The following is a 25,463-nucleotide window of genomic DNA, read 5'->3' as shown; positions in this document are numbered from 1 at the left end:
AAATCTCGAAGCCTACGAAAACCTTAATAAATGCTAGTGCTTGTTTGCAGTTAGTAACAATGATACGCGCTCGGTGTTGGAAAAAGGTGTGTAAATCAGACACACAAACTTTATTATATATGACAGCTAGTCTTTGAGAGGCTTTACAAAATATATTTTATAAGGTCTAGTGTAAGCAAACCATCGTATTTAATATAAGGTCTGGTTTTGTCATTAGGGTTTTTTCAGCACTCGTTGAATAAGTATAGCAAATCCTCATTTTACAAACACATTCATGATCTTCTGTACTGTGTATATCGTTATTATTATTGTGTAAGTACAGTGGACCCCCGCTTAACGATCAGCTCCCAATGCAACCAATTATGTAAGTGTATTTTATTTAAGTGCATTTGTACGTGTAAGTTTGGGGGTCTGAAATGGACTAATCTACTTCACAATATTCCTTATGGGAACAAATTCGGTCAGTACTGGCACCTGAACATACTTCTGGAGTGAAAAAATATCGTTAACCGGGGGTCCACTGTATATCATTATTATACATGATACAAAAGGTCCCCAACATGTTCATAAGTTGAAGATTTCCTGTATTATGAATATTATACACAATTCAGTAGGTCCCCAATGTGTTTGTAGGTCAAGGCCTTACTGTACCTCGTTCTGACTACCTGGGGCTACACCACACCATCTCGTGACTGTTAATATTCGCAAGGTTAAGTAACCACTAGGGATATTCCCTATAAATGGTAATCCATCCATGTCAACTGATGTGAAGGTTTAACCTACACCTGTAACCATCCCCTCGTTATTATAATTATGCCTGTGGGGGGGGGAGATGGAAGGTACTCAGGCTTAATTCAGAGACCTGGAGCACAGATCCAATTCCCTAGATCAAGAGCCCCTCAAGGGAAGTTCCTTGATGCTGGTGGGAGGGTCTTGATCTAGGGAATTGGATCTGTGCTCCAGGTCCCTGAATTAAGTCGGAGTGTCTTCCATAATCCCCTCCCCACAGGCATTATATAATCCCTACGAGTTTACTGCTCCCCATAATAATTTTTAACCATCTTGTCAAACTGAAAATACACAACATAATCAATTAACCTTTAAAACAGAATTTAAATAACTAATTTTCACAACAGACAATTGTATTCTAGATTTGCAGTAATTATTTTTTCTGTATTACTGTAAACACTTCCTAAGGCTGTACTATATCCATAAATCTCGTATAATGCCAGGGTATGGGAGGTATACACCCCTGTGGTCCGGTCTGTGACCAGGCCTCATGGTGGATCAGGGTCTGATCAACCAAGTTGTTACTGCTGGCAGCACGTAAACCAACGTATGAACCACAGCCCGGATGGTCAAGTGCTGACTTCAGGTGCCTGTCCAGGGGTTGTTGGAGGCATTTTCTGACATTTCTGCCTTGTGGAATGAGAGACTTGAGCAGCATGTGGAAGTCTTTATTGAGGAAATGTTTTGCCAGCCAGTGGCTTCTTCAGTCCAGTACAGAGAATAGTAGTAGATGGAGTTTGTGGTGGTCAGTCCCTCCTCATCTATCACTGTTCTCTGTAATGGACTGAAGAAGCCACTGACTGACAGGTTCCTCAATAAAGATTCCCAAATGCTGCACAAGTCTCATTCTTCAATCGTCAGTTTTCAAAACCATTTTCATCACTGCCTCGTGGAAGTAATCCATTAAAGAACAAAAAGGCAGAAAAGTCACAATACCACGACTGGAACATAACACAAATAACACCCACAAATGAAAGAAACTTATGACGACATTTCAGTCTGACTTTGACCTTTAACCTTAAACTGTCCAAATGTAGATCTACGTCCATGTGTGAGGGGCTCTGAACGTAGATCTACGTTGTTTTTTACATGCTTTCAAATGGGGAAAATCAAGGTCGGAGCGCTACACACATGAATGTATTATTATTATAATCAAGGGGGAAGGGCTAAACCCGGAGGATTATACAGCGCCTTGGGGGGGGATGTGGAAGGCATTCAGGCTTAATTCGGGGAACTGGAGCACAGATCCAATTCCCTAAATCAAGAGCCCCTCACCAACATCAAGGAACCTTCCTTGAGGGGACACATGAACGTAGATCTACGTTTGGACAGTTTAAGGGTTAACAAGTCACACTGACACACGAAGGTAAGGGAGCCACTATACATCCACTCCTCGATTAACGACGGGGTTGCGTTCCTAAGACCACGTCAGTAAACGAATTTGTCACTAAGCAAGCAGCATACTATAATGGTTGTGGGTTTGTGTCAACCATCTTCGATATTGTTTTAATGTCACCTTTGCATCATTTATAAGATTTTTAGTATATTTTTAAATGTTTATACAGTAGTGTACTGTATATTGTGATAAACAGAATAGAAGAAATCAGCTCTAATATACATTATTTAGGTATGCATACTGGTGAGTGCCCATCGTAAGTCCGAGTCGTCAGTAAATGAGTACGTTGCTAACTGAGGAGACGCTGTATATATATAATGGCTCCTTCTCCTTCGTGTCAGTGGACCATAACATCATAAGTTTATTATTATTATTATAATCAAGGGGGAAGCACTAAACCCGTAGGATTATACAGCGCCTATGGGGGGATGGAAGGCATTCAGGCTTAATTCAGGGAACTGGAACACAGATCCAATTCCCTAGATCAAGAGCCCCTCACCAGCGTCAAGGAGCCTTCCTTGAGGGGAGTTTCTTTCTTAAATGTGTGGGTTATCTGTTTATAGCAATCCCTTACTTTTCACCTTTCAAAATCCTTGGGGGAATCAGTAAAATGTTTTGATTTAACACACCAACTTGCCAAGTGCTGCACCTGACAGCACGAACAACCACCATTGTGCAGTCTTAGAAAAATCAGATAAGATTTACATGTATGCACCATCTGTATGTGGTGGTCAATGTAGTTTCATGTTCAGCGTCGAGTCTGATCTGTGATGTCACATGCAAAACTTTAATACGTACGTGATTACACACAAAGTATGAATTGATTATTATTACAATCAAAACAATGCTAAACCCACACGGGTCTTATAGCACTACAGGGCAGGATGTGATAAAGATGAAATATGTGAAGATCAGAGGGTTAGAATTATGCAAGAGGTAGTCAGTAGGGGTAATGGGAAATGGTAAAGGAAAAACAATGAAAATTGGTGTAATAAAGTTGTCACTGACAGAGTCAGATGGAAAAACTGCTGCAAACCTGACACTGTCAGAGGATTTAGAACCAGCAGCATCAACTGTGAATGCATGAGTGAGACTGGAAGGGGTTAAGAAAAAGTGAGTGAGAAGCTAGAGTAGGTAAATAAGCCTTCACACATGGCAGTGGGGAAGAACGCACGAATTGTCGGAGTTTTCCAAAGGGGAAAGTCAATGTGGGATGAACATATAAAGGAGTAGAGAAGGGAAACAAGGGGCTCATAACCCTTTCTTCTGTATAAATTACTGACTGTATAATGAATTTTTTGGGGAGATGGCTGGTATGTTAAATTGCAGAGAAGCCAAGAGTGAATATGAGGAGAAAAGGGTCAGAGTAAACTGGGTGTAGAGGGAGAGCTCCCAGGAGAGATAAAAGGGACCATATATCCCCTTCTGCTTCAAAGAAGACCCTTGGTGTGCCTGGTAGTGCAAATGTAGCATGGAACCTGTGCCCAACCCTACCCTTCGTGCTGGTTAAACAGCAATCCATGATAGCAATCTCTCATCCACCGAGCCACCTCGGCAGACAGTAGAGAGGGTGGTCGGAAGCATGCCGCAAGGCATACCCCCTTTAGTCGCCACCTCCTGGAACCTCGAGATGAATCAATCACCTTAAGGACCCCCTAAGCCACCCTCTGAGACTCCAGGGCACATTAGCAAATCCCCAGTTGATCCAGATTCCACGGCAGACACCACCACAGAGGACCTCGATGGAATGGGATGGACAGTGACACACTTTCTTTGACCCAGGAGATGTAATTTCAGAGAAGAGATTCCCAAAGGCCTAATGTAGGGAAAGATGGGGTGGGGAAAGGAGTGGAGGAGTCAGTTAGGCTTAATCCAAAGAAGACTAAAAGCTCTAATTCCTTAGATCAAGAGCCTCTTCACTCTAGCAAGGTATCCCCCCCCCTTGAAGACTAATTGAATACATTTGTTAAAAACTAAACAAGGAAAAAAAATCTATAATATGGCCTTGAGAACATAATAGACAAATCTATAATCCTCAATCATACTTGTGTATAAAATAGATGCATTTGGTAAAAAAATGAAAATATATATTTAAAATTTTTGAATATCTGCAATGACTATAACTGCAGATCAGCATTCATAATTAACTGGTTCCAGAGCGCCACTATTGCGAGTGCCACAATCGTAAGTACAGAGTATCAGAAGTCAGGAACCTAATGTATAGTGTATCATGTCGATTAAGGATCAAAAATATGCTTCTTGACTCTCTAACATTTCCATTGTCAGCACCAAATTTCTTTTTAGATGTTTTATTTGGACAAAATTCAAATATGAATACAGTACTGTACATGTAACGTTACACACGCACGCATTTGGTATTAGTAATGGATTACTAATTAAAATTGTGAATATACTATCTGCTAAGATTGTCAGTACATAGTGTGGTTGTGTTGTGGGCCAGTGTACGTAACTCCTACACCACCTTGAAGCAGGTGCGGTTGTCCTCCTGGACCGGGGGCAGTTTGTGAAAGGGAATGACTGGGTATAATGGTGCCTGGGTTAAAGTGCTGCATGTTATGCTGGGCAGGGAAGTTGCCAGTCTGAGTATTTGTTTGTACTCCTCCTCCAGATGACACAGGAAGAGATATAAGGTTTGACATGTGGCCTAGAGAGAGGTAGTACGAAGGCACGTGTCCACCCATGGAATGTAGGTTGAGTGGGAGAGGTTGCGGCTGCGGTTGCTCACCACCTTGACCCCCGCTACCACCAGTCTGGAGATTGAGAGGCTGTTGCTGTGGCTGTTGAGCTGCCGCTGGATTAAAAGCGGCTCCAGCATGAGCGTTATTTCCCAGGTGTTGAAGACCAAGAACGCTCAACTGGAGATTAGGGTGAAGTGGTGGCGGTTGCTGACTACCCATGTAACCGCCCATCTGTGTGGTGGGTGCAGCCGACACCGCCACACCTGAAGACGTGGAGGCATCATTAGTTGCGGCATTGCGAGCAACCTGGTTCTCATGTGGACGTGGTCGTGGACGCGACTGTTTGCTAGCCTTCTTTTTGGTAGCTTGGAGTGCTCCTGAAGCTTCTAAACTCTTGCGCAGGTCAGACAGTTTGCGCTTCACTGTGTTGAAGTCCATAGACTTGAACTCTTCGTGGAATACTTTAAAATATAACCATGATTTCACCTTGGCATCGTAATCTTTGATGACTTTATCTGTAAAAAATAAATTAAAATTAGTTAAAAGATTAATCCTGGTTTTACACATTACAAAAAATACTTATTTTTTTTTTTAATAGACTACAGTAAGTCCTTGACTTGCAAACACATTAAGAATCATCTGTACCGTGTACACTATCATTATTACATCATTATGGTGTACAATATCATTATTATATAATATACATAAATCAAGATTTCCAACATGTTCGTAAGTTGAGGTCTTCCCTTATGAATATACACAATTCAGAAGGTCCCATTGTGTTTGCAAGTTGAGGACTCACTGTATTTGTTATTATTATTATTATCACACTGGCCGATTCCCACCAAGGCAGGGTGGCCCGAAAAAGAAAAACTTTCACCATCATTCACTCCATCACTGTCTTGCCAGAAGGGTGCTTTACACTACAGTTTTTAAACTGCAACATTAACACCCCTCCTTCAGAGTGCAGGCACTGTACTTCCCATCTCCAGGACTCAAGTCCGGCCTGCCGGTTTCCCTGAACCCCTTCATAAATGTTACTTTGCTCACACTCCAACAGCACGTCAAGTATTAAAAACCATTTGTCTCCATTCACTCCTATCAAACACGCTCATGCATACCTGCTGGAAGTCCAAGCCCCTCGCACACAAAACCTCCTTTACCCCCTCTCTCCAACCTTTCCTAGGCCGACCCCTACCCCGCCTTCCTTCCACTACAGACTGATACACTCTTGAAGTCATTCTGTTTCGCTCCATTCTCTCTACATGTCCGAACCACCTCAACAACCCTTCCTCAGCCCTCTGGACAACAGTTTTGGTAATCCCGCACCTCCTCCTAACTTCCAAACTACGAATTCTCTGCATTTTATTCACACCACACATTGCCCTCAGACATGACATCTCCACTGCCTCCAGCCTTCTCCTCGCTGCAACATTCATCACCCATGCTTCACACCCATATAAGAGCGTTGGTAAAACTATACTCTCATACATTCCCCTCTTTGCCTCCAAGGACAAAGTTCTTTGTCTCCACAGACTCCTAAGTGCACCACTCACTCTTTTTCCCTCATCAATTCTATGATTCACCTCATCTTTCATAGACCCATCCGCTGACACGTCCACTCCCAAATATCTGAATACATTCACCTCCTCCATACTCTCTCCCTCCAATCTGATATTCAATCTTTCATCACCTAATCTTTTTGTTATCCTCATAACCTTACTCTTTCCTGTATTCACCTTTAATTTTCTTCTTTTGCACACTGTACCAAATTCATCCACCAATCTCTGCAACTTCTCTTCAGAATCTCCCAAGAGCACAGTGTCATCAGCAAAGAGCAGCTGTGACAACTCCCACTTTGTGTGTGATTCTTTATCTTTTAACTCCACGCCTCTTGTCAAGACCCTCGCATTTACTTCTCTTACAACCCCATCTATAAATATATTAAACAACCACGGTGACATCACACATCCTTGTCTAAGGCCTACTTTTACTGGGAAATAATTTCCCTCTTTCCTACATACTCTAACTTGAGCCTCACTATCCTCGTAAAAACTCTTCACTGCTTTCAGTAACCTACCTCCTACACCATACACTTGCAACATCTGCCACATTGCCCCCCTATCCACCCTGTCATACGCCTTTTCCAAATCCATAAAAGCCACAAAGACCTCTTTAGCCTTATCTAAATACTGTTCACTTATATGTTTCACTGTAAACACCTGGTCCACACACCCCCCACCTTTCCTAAAGCCTCCTTGTTCATCTGCTATCCTATTCTCCGTCTTACTCTTAATTCTTTCAATAATAACTCTACCATACACTTTACCAGGTATACTCAGCAGACTTATCCCCCTATAATTTTTGCACTCTCTTTTATCCCCTTTGCCTTTATACAAAGGAACTATGCATGCTCTCTGCCAATCCCTAGGTACCTTACCCTCTTCCATACATTTATTAAATAATTGCACCAACCACTCCAAAACTATATCCCCACCTGCTTTTAACATTTCTATCTTTATCCCATCAATCCCGGCTGCCTTACCCCCTTTCATTTTACCTACTGCCTCACGAACTTCCCCCACACTCACAACTGGCTCTTCCTCACTCCTGCAAGATGTTATTCCTCCTTGTCCTATACACGAAATCACAGCTTCCCTATCTTCATCAACATTTAACAATTCCTCAAAATATTCCCTCCATCTTCCCAATACCTCTAACTCTCCATTTAATAACTCTCCTCTCCTATTTTTAACTGACAAATCCATTTGTTCTCTAGGCTTTCATAACTTGTTAATCTCACTCCAAAACTTTTTCTTATTTTCAACAAAATTTGTTGATAACATCTCACCCACTCTCTCATTTGCTCTCTTTTTACATTGCTTCACCACTCTCTTAACCTCTCTTTTTCTCCATATACTCTTCCCTCCTTGCATCACTTCTACTTTGTAAAAACTTCTCATATGCTAACTTTTTCTCCCTTACTACTCTCTTTACATCATCATTCCACCAATCGCTCCTCTTCCCTCCCGCACCCACTTTCCTGTAACCACAAACTTCTGCTGAACACTCTAACACTACATTTTTAAACCTACCCCATACCTCTTCGACCCCATTGCCTATGCTCTCATTAGCCCATCTATCCTCCAATAGCTGTTTATATCTTACCCTAACTGCCTCCTCTTTTAGTTTATAAACCTTCACCTCTCTCTTCCCTGATGCTTCTATTCTCCTTGTATCCCATCTACCTTTTACTCTGTGTAGCTACAACTAGAAAGTGATCTGATATATCTGTGGCCCCTCTATAAACATGTACATCCTGAAGTCTACTCAACAGTCTTTTATCTACCAATACATAATCCAACAAACTACTGTCATTTCGCCTTACATCATATCTTGTATACTTATTTATCCTCTTTTTCTTAAAATATGTATTACCTATAACTAAACCCCTTTCTATACAAAGTTCAATCAAAGGGCTCCCATTATCATTTACACCTGGGACCCCAAACTTACCTACCACACCCTCTCTAAAAGTTTCTCCTACTTTAGCATTCAGGTCCCCTACCACAATTACTCTCTCACTTGGTTCAAAGGCTCCTATACATTCACTTAACATCTCCCAAAATCTCTCTCTCTCCTCTGCATTCCTCTCTTCTCCAGGTGCATACACGCTTATTATGACCCACTTCTCGCATCCAACCTTTACTTTAATCCACATAATTCTTGAATTTACACATTCATATTCTCTCTTCTCCTTCCATAACTGATCATTTAACATTACTGCTACCCCTTCCTTTGCTCTAACTCTCAGATACTCCAGATTTAATCCCATTTATTTCCCCCCACTGAAACTCTCCTACCCCCTTCAGCTCTGTTTCGCTTAGGGCCAAGGACATCCAACTTCTTTTCATTCATAACATCAGCAATCATCTGTTTCTTGTCATCCGCACTACATCCACGCACATTTAAGCATCCCAGTTTTATAAAGTTTTTCTTCTTCTCTTTTTTAGTAAGTGTTTACAGGAGAAGGGGTTACTAGCCCATTGCTCCCGGCATTTTAGTCGCCTCATACGACACGCATGGATTACGGAGGAAAGATTCTTTTCCACTTCCCCATGGACAATAGAAGAAATAAAGAAGAACAAGAGCTATTTAGAAAAAGGAGAAAAACCTAGATGTATGTATATATATATATGCATGTGCGTGTCTGTGAAGTGTGACCAAAGTGTAAGTAGGAGTAGCAAGATATCCCTGTTATCTAGCGTGTTTATGAGACAGAAAAAGAAACCAGCAATCCTACCATCATGCAAAACAGTTACAGGTTTCTGTTTCACAGTCATCTGGCAGGACGGTAGTACTTCCCTGGGTGGTTGCTGTCTACCAACCTACTACCAATACTGAACAATATATTTCATGGTGTACAACTTACTGCAACATATGATTCTCTGAAAATCTGAGAAGCAATATAATAATGGGGAAGCAATCAGGTTTGATTGGAGAAAGGGCAGGGTGGCTCCATTGCCTATGATCAAGAGCCCATCATTAAGGCACCCCTCCCTCCTTCCTTTTCTTGGAATGGCTGCCTTACCATGGACCTGCCTAACAGGGACCAGTAGTGCTCCTCCTTTCTTGTGTTCCAGTCTCAGGATCAATGACCTCAGGTTCAGTACCAGTTAATAACAACACTCGCCAGTCTGAACACTGATAGCTTCACGTACAGTACCAGTCACAACACTTACCGGTCTGAACACTGATAGCTTCACGTACAGTACCAGTACTAGAACAACACTCACCAGTCTCTGGATCGATGGCTTCAGGTTCATACTGCTGAAGGAAGCTCTTATGAAGTTTAGATATATTGACATCAGGACCTTGATTCTTGTCAGTCTTGATGTAATCACTACCATTGGGCCCCGACAGCATTTTTAGTATGTGGTGCTTGATCAGAGTTACTAACTCAGGGGTTACCTGAAAAATTAAAAAAAAAAAAAAAAAATAACAGAGGTATGCTATGGTAAATGCAACAAAAATCTTGGAAAAATACACCAATAAACATGTTGCATATCTATCTTGTTCCAAATGTTATAAATGAAACAGTTTAAAATGTTTTTAAAAGTTTGTAGATGTAAATTTAATAAAACAAATGGCGAGATAACGTAAATTTAATAAAACAGACGGTGTTCGTATTATCGAAAGTTTGCAACACTAATGTTCGTATGTAGGGGTGTGGCTGCACAAGAAACGTGAGTAAAAACCTTTTTGGGTCGATTCCGATGTCTTCCTCGATTGTCTCTCGGGAATAAGATGTTTTGTTCATGTTTGATACAAAGAGTTCGGATTTTCTTATCTGATATCCCATGGATATTGGCAAAGGCCTTTTTGCACACCTGAAATACAAAAATGACATTATGTAAGGATACAAAGCGATATTATTTACAGTGGTAAAGGTTTACAAATATTACAGCAGCTTAGTTTGAACTAATTCAAAGATTATCCAATTCTCCTCTTACCTGGAGTACAGGGTGTTTCAAAAAGATAATCCCAATTTGAAATTCAACTATCAATGAAATTGGATCCATCCTTTTGAAATGCCCTGTACACCTGGAGGGGGTTTCGGGGGTCAATGTCCCCGTGGCCCATTCCATGACCAGGTCTCACAGTAGATCAAGGCTTGATCAACCACATAAGGTAAACGTTTTTCTTTAATTTTATTAACACATCAGCCATTTCCCAGGCAGCGTGGCCTGAAAAAGAAACACTTTCACCATCATTCACTCCATCACTGTCCTGCCAGAGGCGCACTTACACTACAATTATAAAACTGCAACATTAACACCCCTCCTTCAGAGTGCCGGCACTGTACTTCCCATCTCCAGAACTCAAGTCCGGCCTGCCGGTTTCCCTGAATCCCTTCATAAATATTATCCTGCTCCCACTCCAACAGCACGTCAAGTCCTAAAAACCATTTATCCATTTTTTCTATATATATATATATATATTTTTTTTTTTTAGCAGATTTGCTTTCATTACCAGTTACAAGCAATCAACATATAACAAAAATTAGTATGAGTGGTTGTCTCCCACCAAGGCAGTGTACTCAAAAAAGGAGAAAACCTTTTAATGCTTTTCTTCCACATTTAGTAATTTATACAGGAAAAGGGGCTACTAGCCCCTTGCTCCTGGCATTTTAGTCACCTCTAACGACATGCATGGCTTACGAAGGAAGGATTCTTTTCCACTTCCCCATGGAGAAAAGCCATAATGCCAGCACTAAACACTACCATTAAAGAAGTCCAAAATGAGACTAGCCTATGTAGAAGTCCTTCATAAACACTGAAGTGCATTGTTTTCTAACCAGGACACAAGGTGTAACTTCGAAGATTGTAAAAGCACTCGTAAGCAAGACACAAGCAAATATTTTGATGTAACTCAATATACACACACTCAAAATAAAGAAGCTTGCAAGAAATGAAAGTGCTTGTAAATTCAGTATTTTTTTTTTTTCCCCAGAGTGGCTGTTTTGCCTATTGTGATATTACCTGTTTATTGTTAAGTTATAGGTAAGATACTTTAAATATAGAATAGCTTGCTTAATAACCTACATGGAGACAAACTCAGGAGACTGAGTGATCTATATATTTCGACTCCCTTCTGGGGTCCCCTTCAGCAGATCTGCTGAAAAGCCTCCCAAAAGAGGGTCGAAATATATAGATCAATCAATCTCCATGTGGGTCATTACTGCGCATTGACGAGTCTTTATTATACTACTATAGGTTATTCACAAAATAGCTCATTGGTAAGTTTAAACTTGAAAAAATGTTGATTAAACTGAATATTTCTTGAAAAATGTTGCCTAGACGCTTGTACTCAAATCGAGTAACCAAGACAAATCAGTGTTCTTAAAATCCAAATACGGCGTCAGAGTTTTCAGATGTAAATTTTTGCTCAATTAGCTAACCACCCAGACATTTTAACCCTTTGACTGTTTTCGACGTATAAATACGTCTTACGAGGCAATGTTTCTGACGTATATATACTCAATAATTCTAGCGGCTTCAAATCAAGTGGGAGAAAGCTGGTAGGCCCACATGTGAGAGAATGGGTCTGTGTGGTCAGTGTGCACCACATAAAAAAAATCCTGCAGCACACATTGCGTAATGAGAAAAAAAAAACTGATCGTTTTTTTGGAATAAAACGCCGACTTTGAGGTGTATTTTCGTATAGTATTTATCGTTGTATTCGCGTTTTCATGGTCTTAGGTGATAAAATGGAAAACATATTACAGAAATAGAGATGATTTTCATTACTTTTACGATGAAAACGACCTTGAAACTGAGCTCAAAGTAGCGGAAATGTTCGATTTTTACCAATGTTCAAGAGTAAATAAATCACACCACACGTCCAATACACGTCAACTGGGGAGTCTAATATTCTTTCACTAGTGCACTGATATTATTTATACCATTTTTACAATAATGCAGTCGTCTGCATAACAGTAAATTTTGTATTTTTTTGTATGAATAAAAAATCAAAATAGAAAGCAATAATAATATAAGAGGGGCCTAGAGATGTGACTAATGAACAGAGCATATGTTATTTTAGTGCCACGAATGTCTACCTTGTTTATTCTGGACCCTATTTTGAAATTGGCATCTTTTTTATTTTGCGTGAAATTGGCCAAATTGCCAATTTCTGACCACCATATTGGGTAGTCCAAATTAGTAAATGGGAGGTTTCTTGTACTCAGCTGATAGATAAAATGGAGTTCTAAAGAAATAGCTATGAGTTTGGTCAACTGGAACAATGGAATTGGCTGAAAATTGGGCTCAAAGTCGGCGAAATCGCCGATACGCATATGTCGCCGAGACCGCTAACTTCGTGGGAGCATAATTCCACGAGTTTTCGACCAAATTTCGAACTTTTGGTGTCATTACCATCGGGAAAAGATTCTCTATCATTTCATAAGAAAAAATATTTTTTTTTTTTTTTCAAAAATTGAGCGACATAGAATGACAGTTTCAGAGAGGGGCCTGAAACAGTCAAAGGGTTAATAGTGAGTTAATAGTACTGAGGGAAGTGTTGTAAATGCAATAAAAATATAATTTTGTGATTATTTTTTTTTTATTTGTCAAGGTCTTCGTGCAACATTTTACCATCAAGATAAAACTCTTAAATATCAGATTATTGATATTTTTTTTTTTTTTTTTATTATCACACCGGCCGATTCCCACCAAGGCAGGGTGGCCCGAAAAAGAAAAACTTTCACCATCATTCACTCCATCACTGTCTTGCCAGAAGGGTGCTTTACACTACAGTTTTTAAACTGCAACATTAACACCCCTCCTTCAGAGTGCAGGCACTGTACTTCCCATCTCCAGGACTCAAGTCCGGCCTGCCGGTTTCCCTGAATCCCTTCATAAATGTTACTTTGCTCACACTCCAACAGCACGTCAAGTATTAAAAACCATTTGTCTCCATTCACTCCTATCAAACACGCTCACGCATGCCTGCTGGAAGTCCAAGCCCCTCGCACACAAAACCTCCTTTACCCCCTCCCTCCAACCCTTCCTAGGCCGACCCCTACCCCGCCTTCCTTCCACTACAGACTGATACACTCTTGAAGTCATTCTGTTTCGCTCCATTCTCTCTACATGTCCGAACCACCTCAACAACCCTTCCTCAGCCCTCTGGACAACAGTTTTGGTAATCCCGCACCTCCTCCTAACTTCCAAACTACGAATTCTCTGCATTATATTCACACCACACATTGCCCTCAGACATGACATCTCCACTGCCTCCAGCCTTCTCCTCGCTGCAACATTCATCACCCACGCTTCACACCCATATAAGAGCGTTGGTAAAACTATACTCTCATACATTCCCCTCTTTGCCTCCAAGGACAAAGTTCTTTGTCTCCACAGACTCCTAAGTGCACCACTCACTCTTTTTCCCTCATCAATTCTATGATTCACCTCATCTTTCATAGACCCATCCGCTGACACGTCCACTCCCAAATATCTGAATACGTTCACCTCCTCCATACTCTCTCCCTCCAATCTGATATTCAATCTTTCATCACCTAATCTTTTTGTTATCCTCATAACCTTACTCTTTCCTGTATTCACCTTTAATTTTCTTCTTTTGCACACCCTACCAAATTCATCCACCAATCTCTGCAACTTCTCTTCAGAATCTCCCAAGAGCACAGTGTCATCAGCAAAGAGCAGCTGTGACAACTCCCACTTTGTGTGTGATTCTTTATCTTTTAACTCCACGCCTCTTGCCAAGACCCTCGCATTTACTTCTCTTACAACCCCATCTATAAATATATTAAACAACCACGGTGACATCACACATCCTTGTCTAAGGCCTACTTTTACTGGGAAAAAATTTCCCTCTTTCCTACATACTCTAACTTGAGCCTCACTATCCTCGTAAAAACTCTTCACTGCTTTCAGTAACCTACCTCCTACACCATACACTTGCAACATCTGCCACATTGCCCCCCTATCCACCCTGTCATACGCCTTTTCCAAATCCATAAATGCCACAAAGACCTCTTTAGCCTTATCTAAATACTGTTCACTTATATGTTTCACTGTAAACACCTGGTCCACACACCCCCTACCTTTCCTAAAGCCTCCTTGTTCATCTGCTATCCTATTCTCCGTCTTACTCTTAATTCTTTCAATTATAACTCTACCATACACTTTACCAGGTACACTCAACAGACTTATCCCCCTATAATTTTTGCACTCTCTTTTATCCCCTTTGCCTTTATACAAAGGAACTATGCATGCTCTCTGCCAATCCCTAGGTACCTTACCCTCTTCCATACATTTATTAAATAATTGCACCAACCACTCCAAAACTATATCCCCACCTGCTTTTAACATTTCTATCTTTATCCCATCAATCCCGGCTGCCTTACCCCCTTTCATTTTACCTACTGCCTCACGAACTTCCCCCACACTCACAACTGGCTCTTCCTCACTCCTACAAGATGTTATTCCTCCTTGCCCTATACACGAAATCACAGCTTCCCTATCTTCATCAACATTTAACAATTCCTCAAAATATTCCTTCCATCTTCCCAATACCTCTAACTCTCCATTTAATAACTCTCCTTTCCTATTTTTAACTGACAAATCCATTTGTTCTCTAGGCTTTCTTAACTTGTTAATCTCACTCCAAAACTTTTTCTTATTTTCAACAAAATTTGTTGATAACATCTCACCCACTCTCTCATTTGCTCTCTTTTTACATTGCTTCACCACTCTCTTAACTTCTCTCTTTTTCTCCATATACTCTTCCCTCCTTGCATCACTTCTACTTTGTAAAAACTTCTCATATGCTAACTTTTTCTCCCTTACTACTCTCTTTACATCATCATTCCACCAATCGCTCCTCTTCCCTCCTGCACCCACTTTCCTGTAACCACAAACTTCTGCTGAACACTCTAACACTACATTTTTAAACCTACCCCATACCTCTTCGACCCCATTGCCTATGCTCTCATTAGCCCATCTATCCTCCAATAGCTGTTTATATCTTACCCTAACTGCCTCCTCTTTTAGTTTATAAACCTTCACCTCTCTCTTCCCTGATGCTTCTATTCTCCTTGTATCCCATCTACCTTTTACTCTCAGTGTAGCTACAACTAGAAAGTGATCTGATATATCTGTGGCCCCTCTATAAACATGTACATCCTGAAGTCTACTCAACAGTCTTTTATCTACCAATACATAATCCAACAAACTACTGTCATTTCGCCCTACATCATATCGTGTATACTTATTTATCCTCTTTTTCTTAAAATATGTATTACCTATAACTAAACCCCTTTCTATACAAAGTTCAATCAAAGGGCTCCCATTATCATTTACACCTGGCACCCCAAACTTACCTACCACACCCTCTCTAAAAGTTTCTCCTACTTTAGCATTCAAGTCCCCTACCACAATTACTCTCTCACTTGGTTCAAAGGCTCCTATACATTCACTTAACATCTCCCAAAATCTCTCTCTCTCCTCTGCATTCCTCTCTTCTCCAGGTGCATACACGCTTATTATGACCCACTTCTCACATCCAACCTTTACTTTAATCCACATAATTCTTGAATTTACACATTCATATTCTCTTTTCTCCTTCCATAACTGATCATTTAACATTACTGCTACCCCTTCCTTTGCTCTAACTCTCTCAGATACTCCAGATTTAATCCCATTTATTTCCCCCCACTGAAACTCTCCTACCCCCTTCAGCTTTGTTTCGCTTAGGGCCAGGACATCCAACTTCTTTTCATTCATAACATCAGCAATCATCTGTTTCTTGTCATCCGCACTACATCCACGCACATTTAAGCAACCCAGTTTTATAAAGTTTTTCTTCTTCTCTTTTTTAGTAATTGTATACAGGAGAAGGGGTTACTAGCCCATTGCTCCCGGCATTTTAGTCGCCTCATACGACACGCATGGCTTACGGAGGAAAGATTCTTTTCCACTTCCCCATGGACAATAGAAGAAATAAAAAAGAACAAGAGCTATTTAGAAAAAGGAGAAAAACCTAGATGTATGTATATATATATATGCATGTGCGTGTCTGTGAAGTGTGACCAAAGTGTAAGTAGGAGTAGCAAGATATCCCTGTTATCTTAGCGTGTTTATGAGACAGAAAAAGAAACCAGCAATCCTACCATCATGCAAAACAATTACAGGTTTTTGTTTCACAGTCATCTGGCAGGACGGTAGTACTTCCCTGGGTGGTTGCTGTCTACCAACCTACTACCTATTGATATGGAAATAATATATATTCGTAAATCAAAAGAATGCAAATAGAGAAAAAAATCATATGGAGGTACTTTCCTCACTGAACAAGTAATGAAGAGACCTTGTTGTATGAACCCTTTCAGGGTTTCCGACGTACTAGTGCGGCTTACGCACCAGGGTTATTGACATACTCTCTCTCTCTCTCTCAACGTACCGGCCGTATCCCACCGAGGCGGGGTGGCCCAAAAGTAAAAACAAAAGTTTCTCCTTTTACATTTAGTAATATATACAGGAGAAGGGGTTACTAGCCCCTTGCTCCCGGCATTTTAGTCACCTCTTACGACATGCATGGCTTATGGAGGAAGAATTCTGTTGCACTTCCCCATGGAGAACATACATTATTACCTTAAAATATTTTCATCCTTAGTTTATAGTGAGTGGTGAATATCACCACTTACTATTTATTGTAGGAAGTCTGAATAAATGAAGAATGGGTATAATTGAAAACTGCTGTATTAGCAAAACACTGTAAAGCAGGGCCTGCCTGTATGTCCAGAATTAAAATGAAAACTTTACTTACTAGTACGCCTAAATTCTAGCGCCTTCAAATTTAGCGAGAGAAAGCTGGTAGGCCTACATATGAGAGAATGGGTCTATGTGGTCAGTGTGCACAGTATAAAAAAAATCCTGCAGCACACAGTGCATAATGAGAAAAAAAAAAACTTTGACAGCGTTTTTGGTTTAAAACAGCGACTTTGCATTGTACTTTCGTATGGTATTTATGGTTGTATTTAGTTTTCTTTGTCTCATTTTATAGAATGGAAGACATATTACAGAAATTGAGTTGATTTTGATTGGTTTCACAAATGAAAAGTACCTTGAAATTGAGCTCAAAGTAGCAGAAATTTTCGATTTTTGCCCAAGTTCAAAAGTAAACAAATCGTGCCACGTGTCCAATACACATCAACTGGTGAGTCTAATATTCTTTCACAAGTGTGCTGATATTATTTATACCATTTCTACACTAATGCAGTAGTCTGCATAACAGTAAATCTTCTATTTTTTGTGAGAATAAAAATTCAAAGTGGAAAGCAAAAGAAATTTAAGAGGGGCCTGGGGATGTGACTAATGAACAGAGGAAATGTTATTTTAGTGCCAGGGATGTCTGTCTTGTTTATTCTGGACCCTATTTGGAAATTGGCATCCTTTGAAACTTGTGTGAAATTGGCAAAAATTGCTAATTTCTGACCGCTTTATCGGATAGTTCAAATCGGTAAATGAGTGGTTTCTTGTACTCATTTGATAGAAAAAATAGTTCTAGCGAAATAGTTATGATCTTTGTTGATTAGTACACTGGAATTGGCCGAAAATAGGGCTCAAAGTGGATGAAATCACTGATGAGTAAACATCGTCAAGATCGCTTACTTCGTGAGAGCATAATTCCGTAAGTTTTCCATCAAATTTCTATCTTTTCATAAGAAGAAAAAAATTTTTTTTTTCTGAAAAATTTTCGACCCTGAGAACAAGTTTAGGAGAGGGCCTCTCGACCCTGAATCAAATCAAATCAAATCAAATCAAAGTTTATTCTCTATAAGGATTACAATGTGGGGTTTACAGATTTTGGTTATTGTGTGGTTTACATGTAATGAAATACTAATTACAGAAGGGGCCACTAGAACACCTAGCAAGGCTAGGCATTTCGGGCAAACTTAGATTAATTCTTAAAGGGTTAAAGTAAACAAAATTAATTACGACCAGTTCCAGCATAACAGATTTATATGAAAATAAAAAGGGTGTGGTTTGTGTGCAGTCGTGTTATTTTTTTGTGAGTTGAGATTTATCTGTAAATGTTTAAATTGTCATAAACAGTGACAAAAAAGTGAAAGACTGCTTGGCCAAAAAATTATACACAAGTACAGAGGTATATAGAGACAGATCCATATTTCTTTCTCTGAGGCAGAAGTGTCTGACCAAGGCATTTCATTTTCTGCCCAAGCAGATTTAACAATTTAAATGTTAATGGTACTCGAGATCAGTGCTGCTGCAACTCGGTCTCACACCAAGCTTTGAAAAATGACAAGAACTGCTCTAACACAGGAATGAGAACTATGCATTAAGAAGAAAATGAGAAATTAAAATGTACACTGAGCGTAAGCTGAGGTCTGTATTAAGTCATCTTGCACGTTTATGACGCGAGGGTACCAGCAATCCTGCCACATCACAAAATGTTTAGTGGCCTTCCATCTCAATCGTATGTTGGGAGAGTAGTACCCTCCTATAGTTGCTGTCTACCAATGAAATAACTAAAATTAAAAAAATCATAAAAAGTAGGTGGCGGTTCAGATCTTGCATTAATCACCTTTGCACAGAACTGAGGAAGATCTCCCTTTTTTTTAAGGGGAGGAGCGGAACACTGAAGACATGCAAGAACTAACCTGTTAAGTAAGGACACAAGGGCAACTAGTGCAACATTTTGCTCTCCAGGAGTTTCGTCAAGCTCCTGGAGATCAAAATGTTGCCACAATAAAATGTCACACTAGTTGCACACACCTCCTTTTACCTAAAATATGTCGGTAATTCTACCAACGTTACCACAAGAACTAACCTGTTACAGGAGATTCTGCATGGGCCACCTTGCACAAGGTGGGAGACAGCATTAAAGATAAAGAAAGTACACAGTAAATTCAGATAATCTGGTGAGGACACTCCAAAGAAATCTTAATGAATATATTTTTGAGATTTCTTGCAGTTTCCTGCACTTATAAAATGTTTTCCAAAAAACTGAAGGAGCCTTTTTCAATCCCTCAGATAACAAACATGATTATTTTTATGAGAGACCTAAACAGGAGTTAAAAAAAAAATACAGAATATATACAAAGAAATATACACGAGAGAAATTGGCTAATGAAATGAAAAAAGCCGTGAATGTGTTGTAACTGTCTGTGTAATGCTGCAACCTATAAGGACCTGGGTTACTAAGTCATTAAATAACACAGTACTGCCCTTATGGGTTTAGCACTTGGTTATGATAACACAGTACTACATTCATAAAAACAATGGCCACATAAAACTAAGTCATATCTTTAAGAAATCAATCCTCGATGTATATAATATAGGACATATATATATATATATATATATATATACTGCAATACAATCAACTTTAAGTATATAGAGTATACAATTTTTAACAGAAACATGAGCCTATTACACTTTTGTACATAACTCTGTAATAACTGCATGCCTTTACCACTTCTTATGTTGTATATTCTTATGTGGTATAGATACTCCTCGACTTAAGATATCTTGACTTGAGGATGGTGCAAGGTGAAACTTAAGATAATTACCCAGAATGAAGGCAGCAAGTCCATAACTTACATTCATTTATTTACTTTTCGATACTGGTATTTAGTTATAGTAATTATTTACTTATTCAGTGACAGAAGCTATTTACTTTATCATATTCAAGTTCGACTTAAAATGGGTTCGTCAGAGCGCAACCCCATCGTAAGTCAAGGAGTATCTGTATAGTAAAAAAACTGAGCCTTCATTACTACAGTACAGCCTCTTCTAACTTGACGGAGTTCCGTTCCTGAGACCACGTCATTAAATGAATTTGTCACTAAGTGACGTGCATACTAAAATGGTAGCTAGTTTGTGACAACCACCTTTGCACCATTTATAACATTTCTGGTGTACTGTATACTGAAATAAACAGAATAGAGGAAATCAGCTCTAATATACATTACATGTATTTAGGTATGAATACTGGTCAGAGAGCCCGTCATAAGTCCGAGGCGTTGGTAAAATAGTACATCGCTAAGTGAGGAGAGGCTGTACTTAAATAAAGAACTTAGCAATATACACTGCAACAGAAACAATTTTGCTCTGATCTTTTAAACTATTAATTATATATATATGGCTAAAACTTACCTGAATCTCCTTTCCTTTAATACGAATATAGTACTTATAGGAACAAGTTCTCCGTTCAGAAACTGGTTTCCGCTTGCGTTGTATGTCGTGGCGACGAATGAGCCCATAGAGGTAAGCATTCTGCTCGTCATAACTGAAAATAAAAAGTTGACACTAAATGCCTTTGTAGTTTTAAGTTAGACTTCAATTTGTCTGAAATTCTCTGCATAACCAGGGCTGTGGAGCTGGAGTCGAGTCATGGAGTTGGAGTTGGAAGTAATTCTTGGGCCATAAATAGAGGAATAGGAGACACCGTAAAGGAGTTGGGAGTTGAAGGTTATGTGCAGACACCACAGCTCTGTGCATAACTCTGGGTTTTCAATATGTACTAAAATATAACCCAGGTACCTACTTACTGCTAGGTGAACAGGGACAGCAGGTGAGAGGAAATGCCCAGTGTTTCTACCTGGCTGGGGACTGAACCACGGGCACTAAGTTTATTAATCATACATAGTAACATGTGTAAATTACCTAGGATAACCCAAAAAAGTCAGCGAGTTATTTCCACTGGGATCCTTATTGTAGTTCATAAAGCATGCCTGAGATTGGTTTCGACAATTTATTTTTTTGGTAGCCTCGTGGTTGCTGCTGCTTTTTGGCTATTTCCTCCTGGTAAAGTAGTTGTATTTACATGTTTCAAGCCTTTTTGGAAGCAGTGGGGGACTTCGTCTCCAGCCAGAAAATAAGATTTTGTTCGGATTTTTTAACCCTGGAAAGTTAGCCAACCAGGGTAACCCAAGAAAGTCAGTGCATCAAGGACTGTCTTATTAAGATAAGATTTCGTTCGGATTTTTAACCCCGGAGGGTTAGCCACCCAGGATAACCCAAGAAAGTCAGTGCGTCATCGAGGACTGTCTAACTTATTTCCATTGGGGTCCTCAATCTTGTCCCCCAGGATGCGACCCACACCAGTCGACTAACACCCAGGTACCTATTTGCCGCTAGGTGAACAGGACAACAGGTGTAAGGAAACACGTCGAAATGTTTCCACCCGTCGGGAATCGAACCCGGGCCCTCCGTGTGTGAAGCGGGAGCTTTAGCCACCAGGCCACCGGGCCATTGTAGTCATTCAGTCTTGCTCCCTAGGATGCAACCCACTCCAGTCCACTAACACCCAGGTACTTCTAGGTGAACAACGACAGCAGGTGTAAGGTAACACGTCCAATGTTTCTACCCTTGCCAAGGATTGAACACAGACACTGTATATAAGTTTATTCAGGTATACACAAATAGTCACAGATTATCATACATAGCACATGTGTAGAGAGCCTAGGATAACCCAAAAAAGTCAGTGACTTATTTTCATAGGTGAGGCTACACCGTTGTCAACCAGGCCACAGGATAACCCACCCTACTCCAGGTTATCCTTGGTGGCTAACACTCCCTTCCCCGGGTTATCCTGGGTGGCTAACCCTTCCCCTGGATTAAAAATCTCAACAAATCTTAATTATAATCAGAAAGCACTAAACCTACATGGGGCATACAGCACAGAACAAATTTTAATATTAGTCATGAGCGTTAAACCCACACACAGCACCTGGGACGCCATAGGTCGCTTGAACTAATAAAGGGAAGAACACCTCCAATTCCTCGAATCAAGAGCCTTCCACTAGCATCCAAAAGTCTTCTTTAAATAACACTATCACAATCATGGGGCAGCGCTAAACCCGTCGGGCTCACACACAAAACACCGGGGGGGGGGATATTCAAGTGTATATTCTCACCGTAAAAAAGAGACTTATAAATTACCTATTGAGGGAATAGTATCCATTGAATATAGCATTACGATTTTCGTCGGACACGGCCAAAAAACATTTATTTTTACAATTACAGTCCGGGCCTATAGCGCGAGGGCCTACTAGTTCTCCTTTAGTGTTGACGTAGGCCTGGCCGGCTAGTATTGCTCGTTTCCTCTTTTCCTTTTTCCAGTTCTCTGGGTTCCTCGTCCTCTTCTTCTTTTCCTTTGGTGCTTCTTGTACGGTATTCTGAGCAGGCGGTACAAATGTAGGCTGAGGTACCATGGAGTGGTAGAAGCTGGAAGCCATGTTGATATTTACAAACACTTGATGTGTGTCCGAATGCACGCTGCGCTATTTATCTCTTTTACTTCGTCATTTTCTCTTGTATTTCACGTTAATCGTACGTTTTTAAATGTATTTACAAGAACAGGGATATATTTAATATAACTACTAAGTTTCCTTTTCATGAATACTCGTTTGTGTACAATAATTTTATTTTAAAGTCGTTTGAGGGCATTTGAACAGAGTGTAAGATCCGCCCAGCTAGTGACGTCAGAGCAAGCGAGCGTTGTGATTGGTTGGAGGGCTGCGTTCTAGAAAGTCCTTTGTTAGAGGCTGTAGGTCAATACTCGTGTTTCCCTGCTTCCCTCAAACACACACACGCACCTTAAAATAAAAAGGACATATGTAACTTGCGATATAAACACAGCCACGTGCTCGTGTACCTGGCGCATTGACTTCATTTTTACCCTGGCAAATCTTATTCCAAAATACTCTGGCACTGTAATAATATACTTTCAAATACGTAAATTACTCCACTTAACCTTATTTTTAAAACAGCTTGGCATTGTAATAATATACTTTTAAAAATACTTCACTTATTCTCACAATCTTATTTCAAAATTGCCTTGTTTCAATAATATACTTAAAAAATACAACAATTTGTGGAAAAAAACAAAAATTTGTTCTGACATTTTATTACGAAATTAAAAACAAATATTTATGGCATACATACTGTCCTAAACTCAGTTTCTTATCTGTATATTACATACCAAAGCAGCATATAATACATTTTGTTTTATTACAAGAACACATTTACAAATCAGTGGACTGAAAGTGATGGTGCATCTATCACTTGTATATGGAAGATGGTCAAAATTAACGTAATGTGTAAGTCTTCCTTACAATATGAGGCACCTTCAACCCCCTTATCCTGTAATTTACATATTAGAAGGCTAAAAATCTGCCAAAAATGCAGTTGCGGCTGTTACCGGTTATATTATAGGTAATATATCTGACTGGGAATATTATATATGTACAGGTACAGGCTGAGGCCGGCAATTTTGGCAGCCATATACAAAACATAGCAATGCAACATTAATAACCTGTTGCCTCATTTAAACCACTATACACATTATACACATTACAGACAGGCTGTTTTTTTCTGGGATAATAAACCTCTTAAAATCCCAACAAAAACTTCATACACCTGCTGCTGCTGTGCCAGAATGATTAGTAATTCTACTAGTTTCAATATTAACTTAAAATAACGAAATTGGAAATAATTTTTTTTTTTGCCATGCATTAGGGCGTGGGTGGAAAACAAACGAGCACCAAACCCCTACAAGAATGAAAGTGGGTTTATAGTGGAAGAAACTGCACTGACGAAATCACTCATTTTGGCCACTGCTCAAAAACTCGAGCTTGAATATGTTAAGAAAATAATTATCACATGTATACAAAATAAAAAGAAGTACAAAGTGACCTGCAGTAAGCATATACCATATATATACAAAAATATTCTGGGAGGGCTCCTTTGTATGTTTCATAATGTAATTAGCTAAAAAATTTTAATTACAATAATGTGATGTAAATGGTTTGGACAACTGTGAAGTTGAAGAATCAAGACACTGTTGCAACATTTGTGAATCTTTAAAAAAAAAAAATTCAGATGCTGTAGAAGTGTCAAATTCTAGAGTAAAGTAACTGATGAATATAGAAAAAAGTTGTTACTCTGAGAAATATTCTACCATGGCTTAATGATCCTGCTCGTCATGATGCCAGTTTAGGCACGAGGAGCAAAGCTTATGTGCACCTCTAATGTGCGTGATTTTTTAAAGATTTAGAAGTTACAAACAAAAAGTAAAATACAGTAAGTCTCCAACTTACGAATACATTGAGAATCTTGCGTATTGTGTATAATATCATTATATCATACATGATACAGTAGGTTCCCAACATGTTCTTAAAGTTGAAGACTTCCTGTACATATTATGAATATTATACACAATATAAAATATCTGAGTATCTGAGAGAGTTAGAGCAAAGGAAGGGGTAGCAGTAATGTTAAATGATCAGTTATGGAAGGAGAAAAGAGAATATGAATGTGTAAATTCGAGAATTATGTGGATTAAAGTAAAGGTTGGATGCGAGAAGTGGGTCATAATAAGCGTGTATGCACCTGGAGAAGAGAGGAATGCAGAGGAGAGAGAGAGATTTTGGGAGATGTTAAGTGAATGTATAGGAGCCTTTGAACCAAGTGAGAGAGTAATTGTGGTAGGGGACCTGAATGCGAAAGTAGGAGAAACTTTTAGAGAGGGTGTGGTAGGTAAGTTTGGGGTGCCAGGTGTAAATGATAATGGGAGCCCTTTGATTGAACTTTGTATAGAAAGGGGTTTAGTTATAGGTAATACATATTTTAAGAAAAAGAGGATAAATAAGTATACACGATATGATGTAGGGCGAAATGACAGTAGTTTGTTGGATTATGTATTGGTAGATAAAAGACTGTTGAGTAGACTTCAGGATGTACATGTTTATAGAGGGGCCACAGATATATCAGATCACTTTCTAGTTGTAGCTACACTGAGAGTAAAAGGTAGATGGGATACAAGGAGAATAGAAGCATCAGGGAAGAGAGAGGTGAAGGTTTATAAACTAAAAGAGGAGGCAGTTAGGGTAAGATATAAACAGCTATTGGAGGATAGGTGGGCTAATGAGAGCATAGGCAATGGGGTCGAAGAGGAATGGGGAAGGTTTAAAAATGTAGTGTTAGAGTGTTCAGCAGAAGTTTGTGGTTACAGGAAAGTGGGTGCGG

General features: G+C 39.6%; 1 protein-coding gene across 1 annotated transcript; it reads right to left on the bottom strand.

The window, feature by feature from the left end:
- Positions 1-4,275: 4,275 nt before the first annotated feature.
- LOC128691910 (uncharacterized) lies at positions 4,276-22,764 on the bottom strand. Its single transcript, XM_053780887.2, has 5 exons — positions 22,377-22,764; positions 20,589-20,721; positions 10,143-10,274; positions 9,681-9,855; positions 4,276-5,399 (listed from the first exon to the last, which is right to left on the bottom strand). Exons 1-5 carry the CDS (start codon positions 22,670-22,672, stop codon positions 4,615-4,617), a joined length of 1,521 nt encoding a protein of 506 aa, XP_053636862.1. The 5' UTR covers positions 22,673-22,764; the 3' UTR covers positions 4,276-4,614.
- Between the last annotated feature and the right edge of the window lie 2,699 nt (positions 22,765-25,463).

The sequence above is a fragment of the Cherax quadricarinatus genome, chromosome 75 (assembly GCF_038502225.1).
Source record: "Cherax quadricarinatus isolate ZL_2023a chromosome 75, ASM3850222v1, whole genome shotgun sequence".
Lineage (NCBI taxonomy): Eukaryota > Metazoa > Arthropoda > Malacostraca > Decapoda > Parastacidae > Cherax > Cherax quadricarinatus.
The sequence above is the reverse complement of the archived record's forward strand: the minus strand, read 5'-3'. Positions and strand labels throughout refer to the sequence as shown.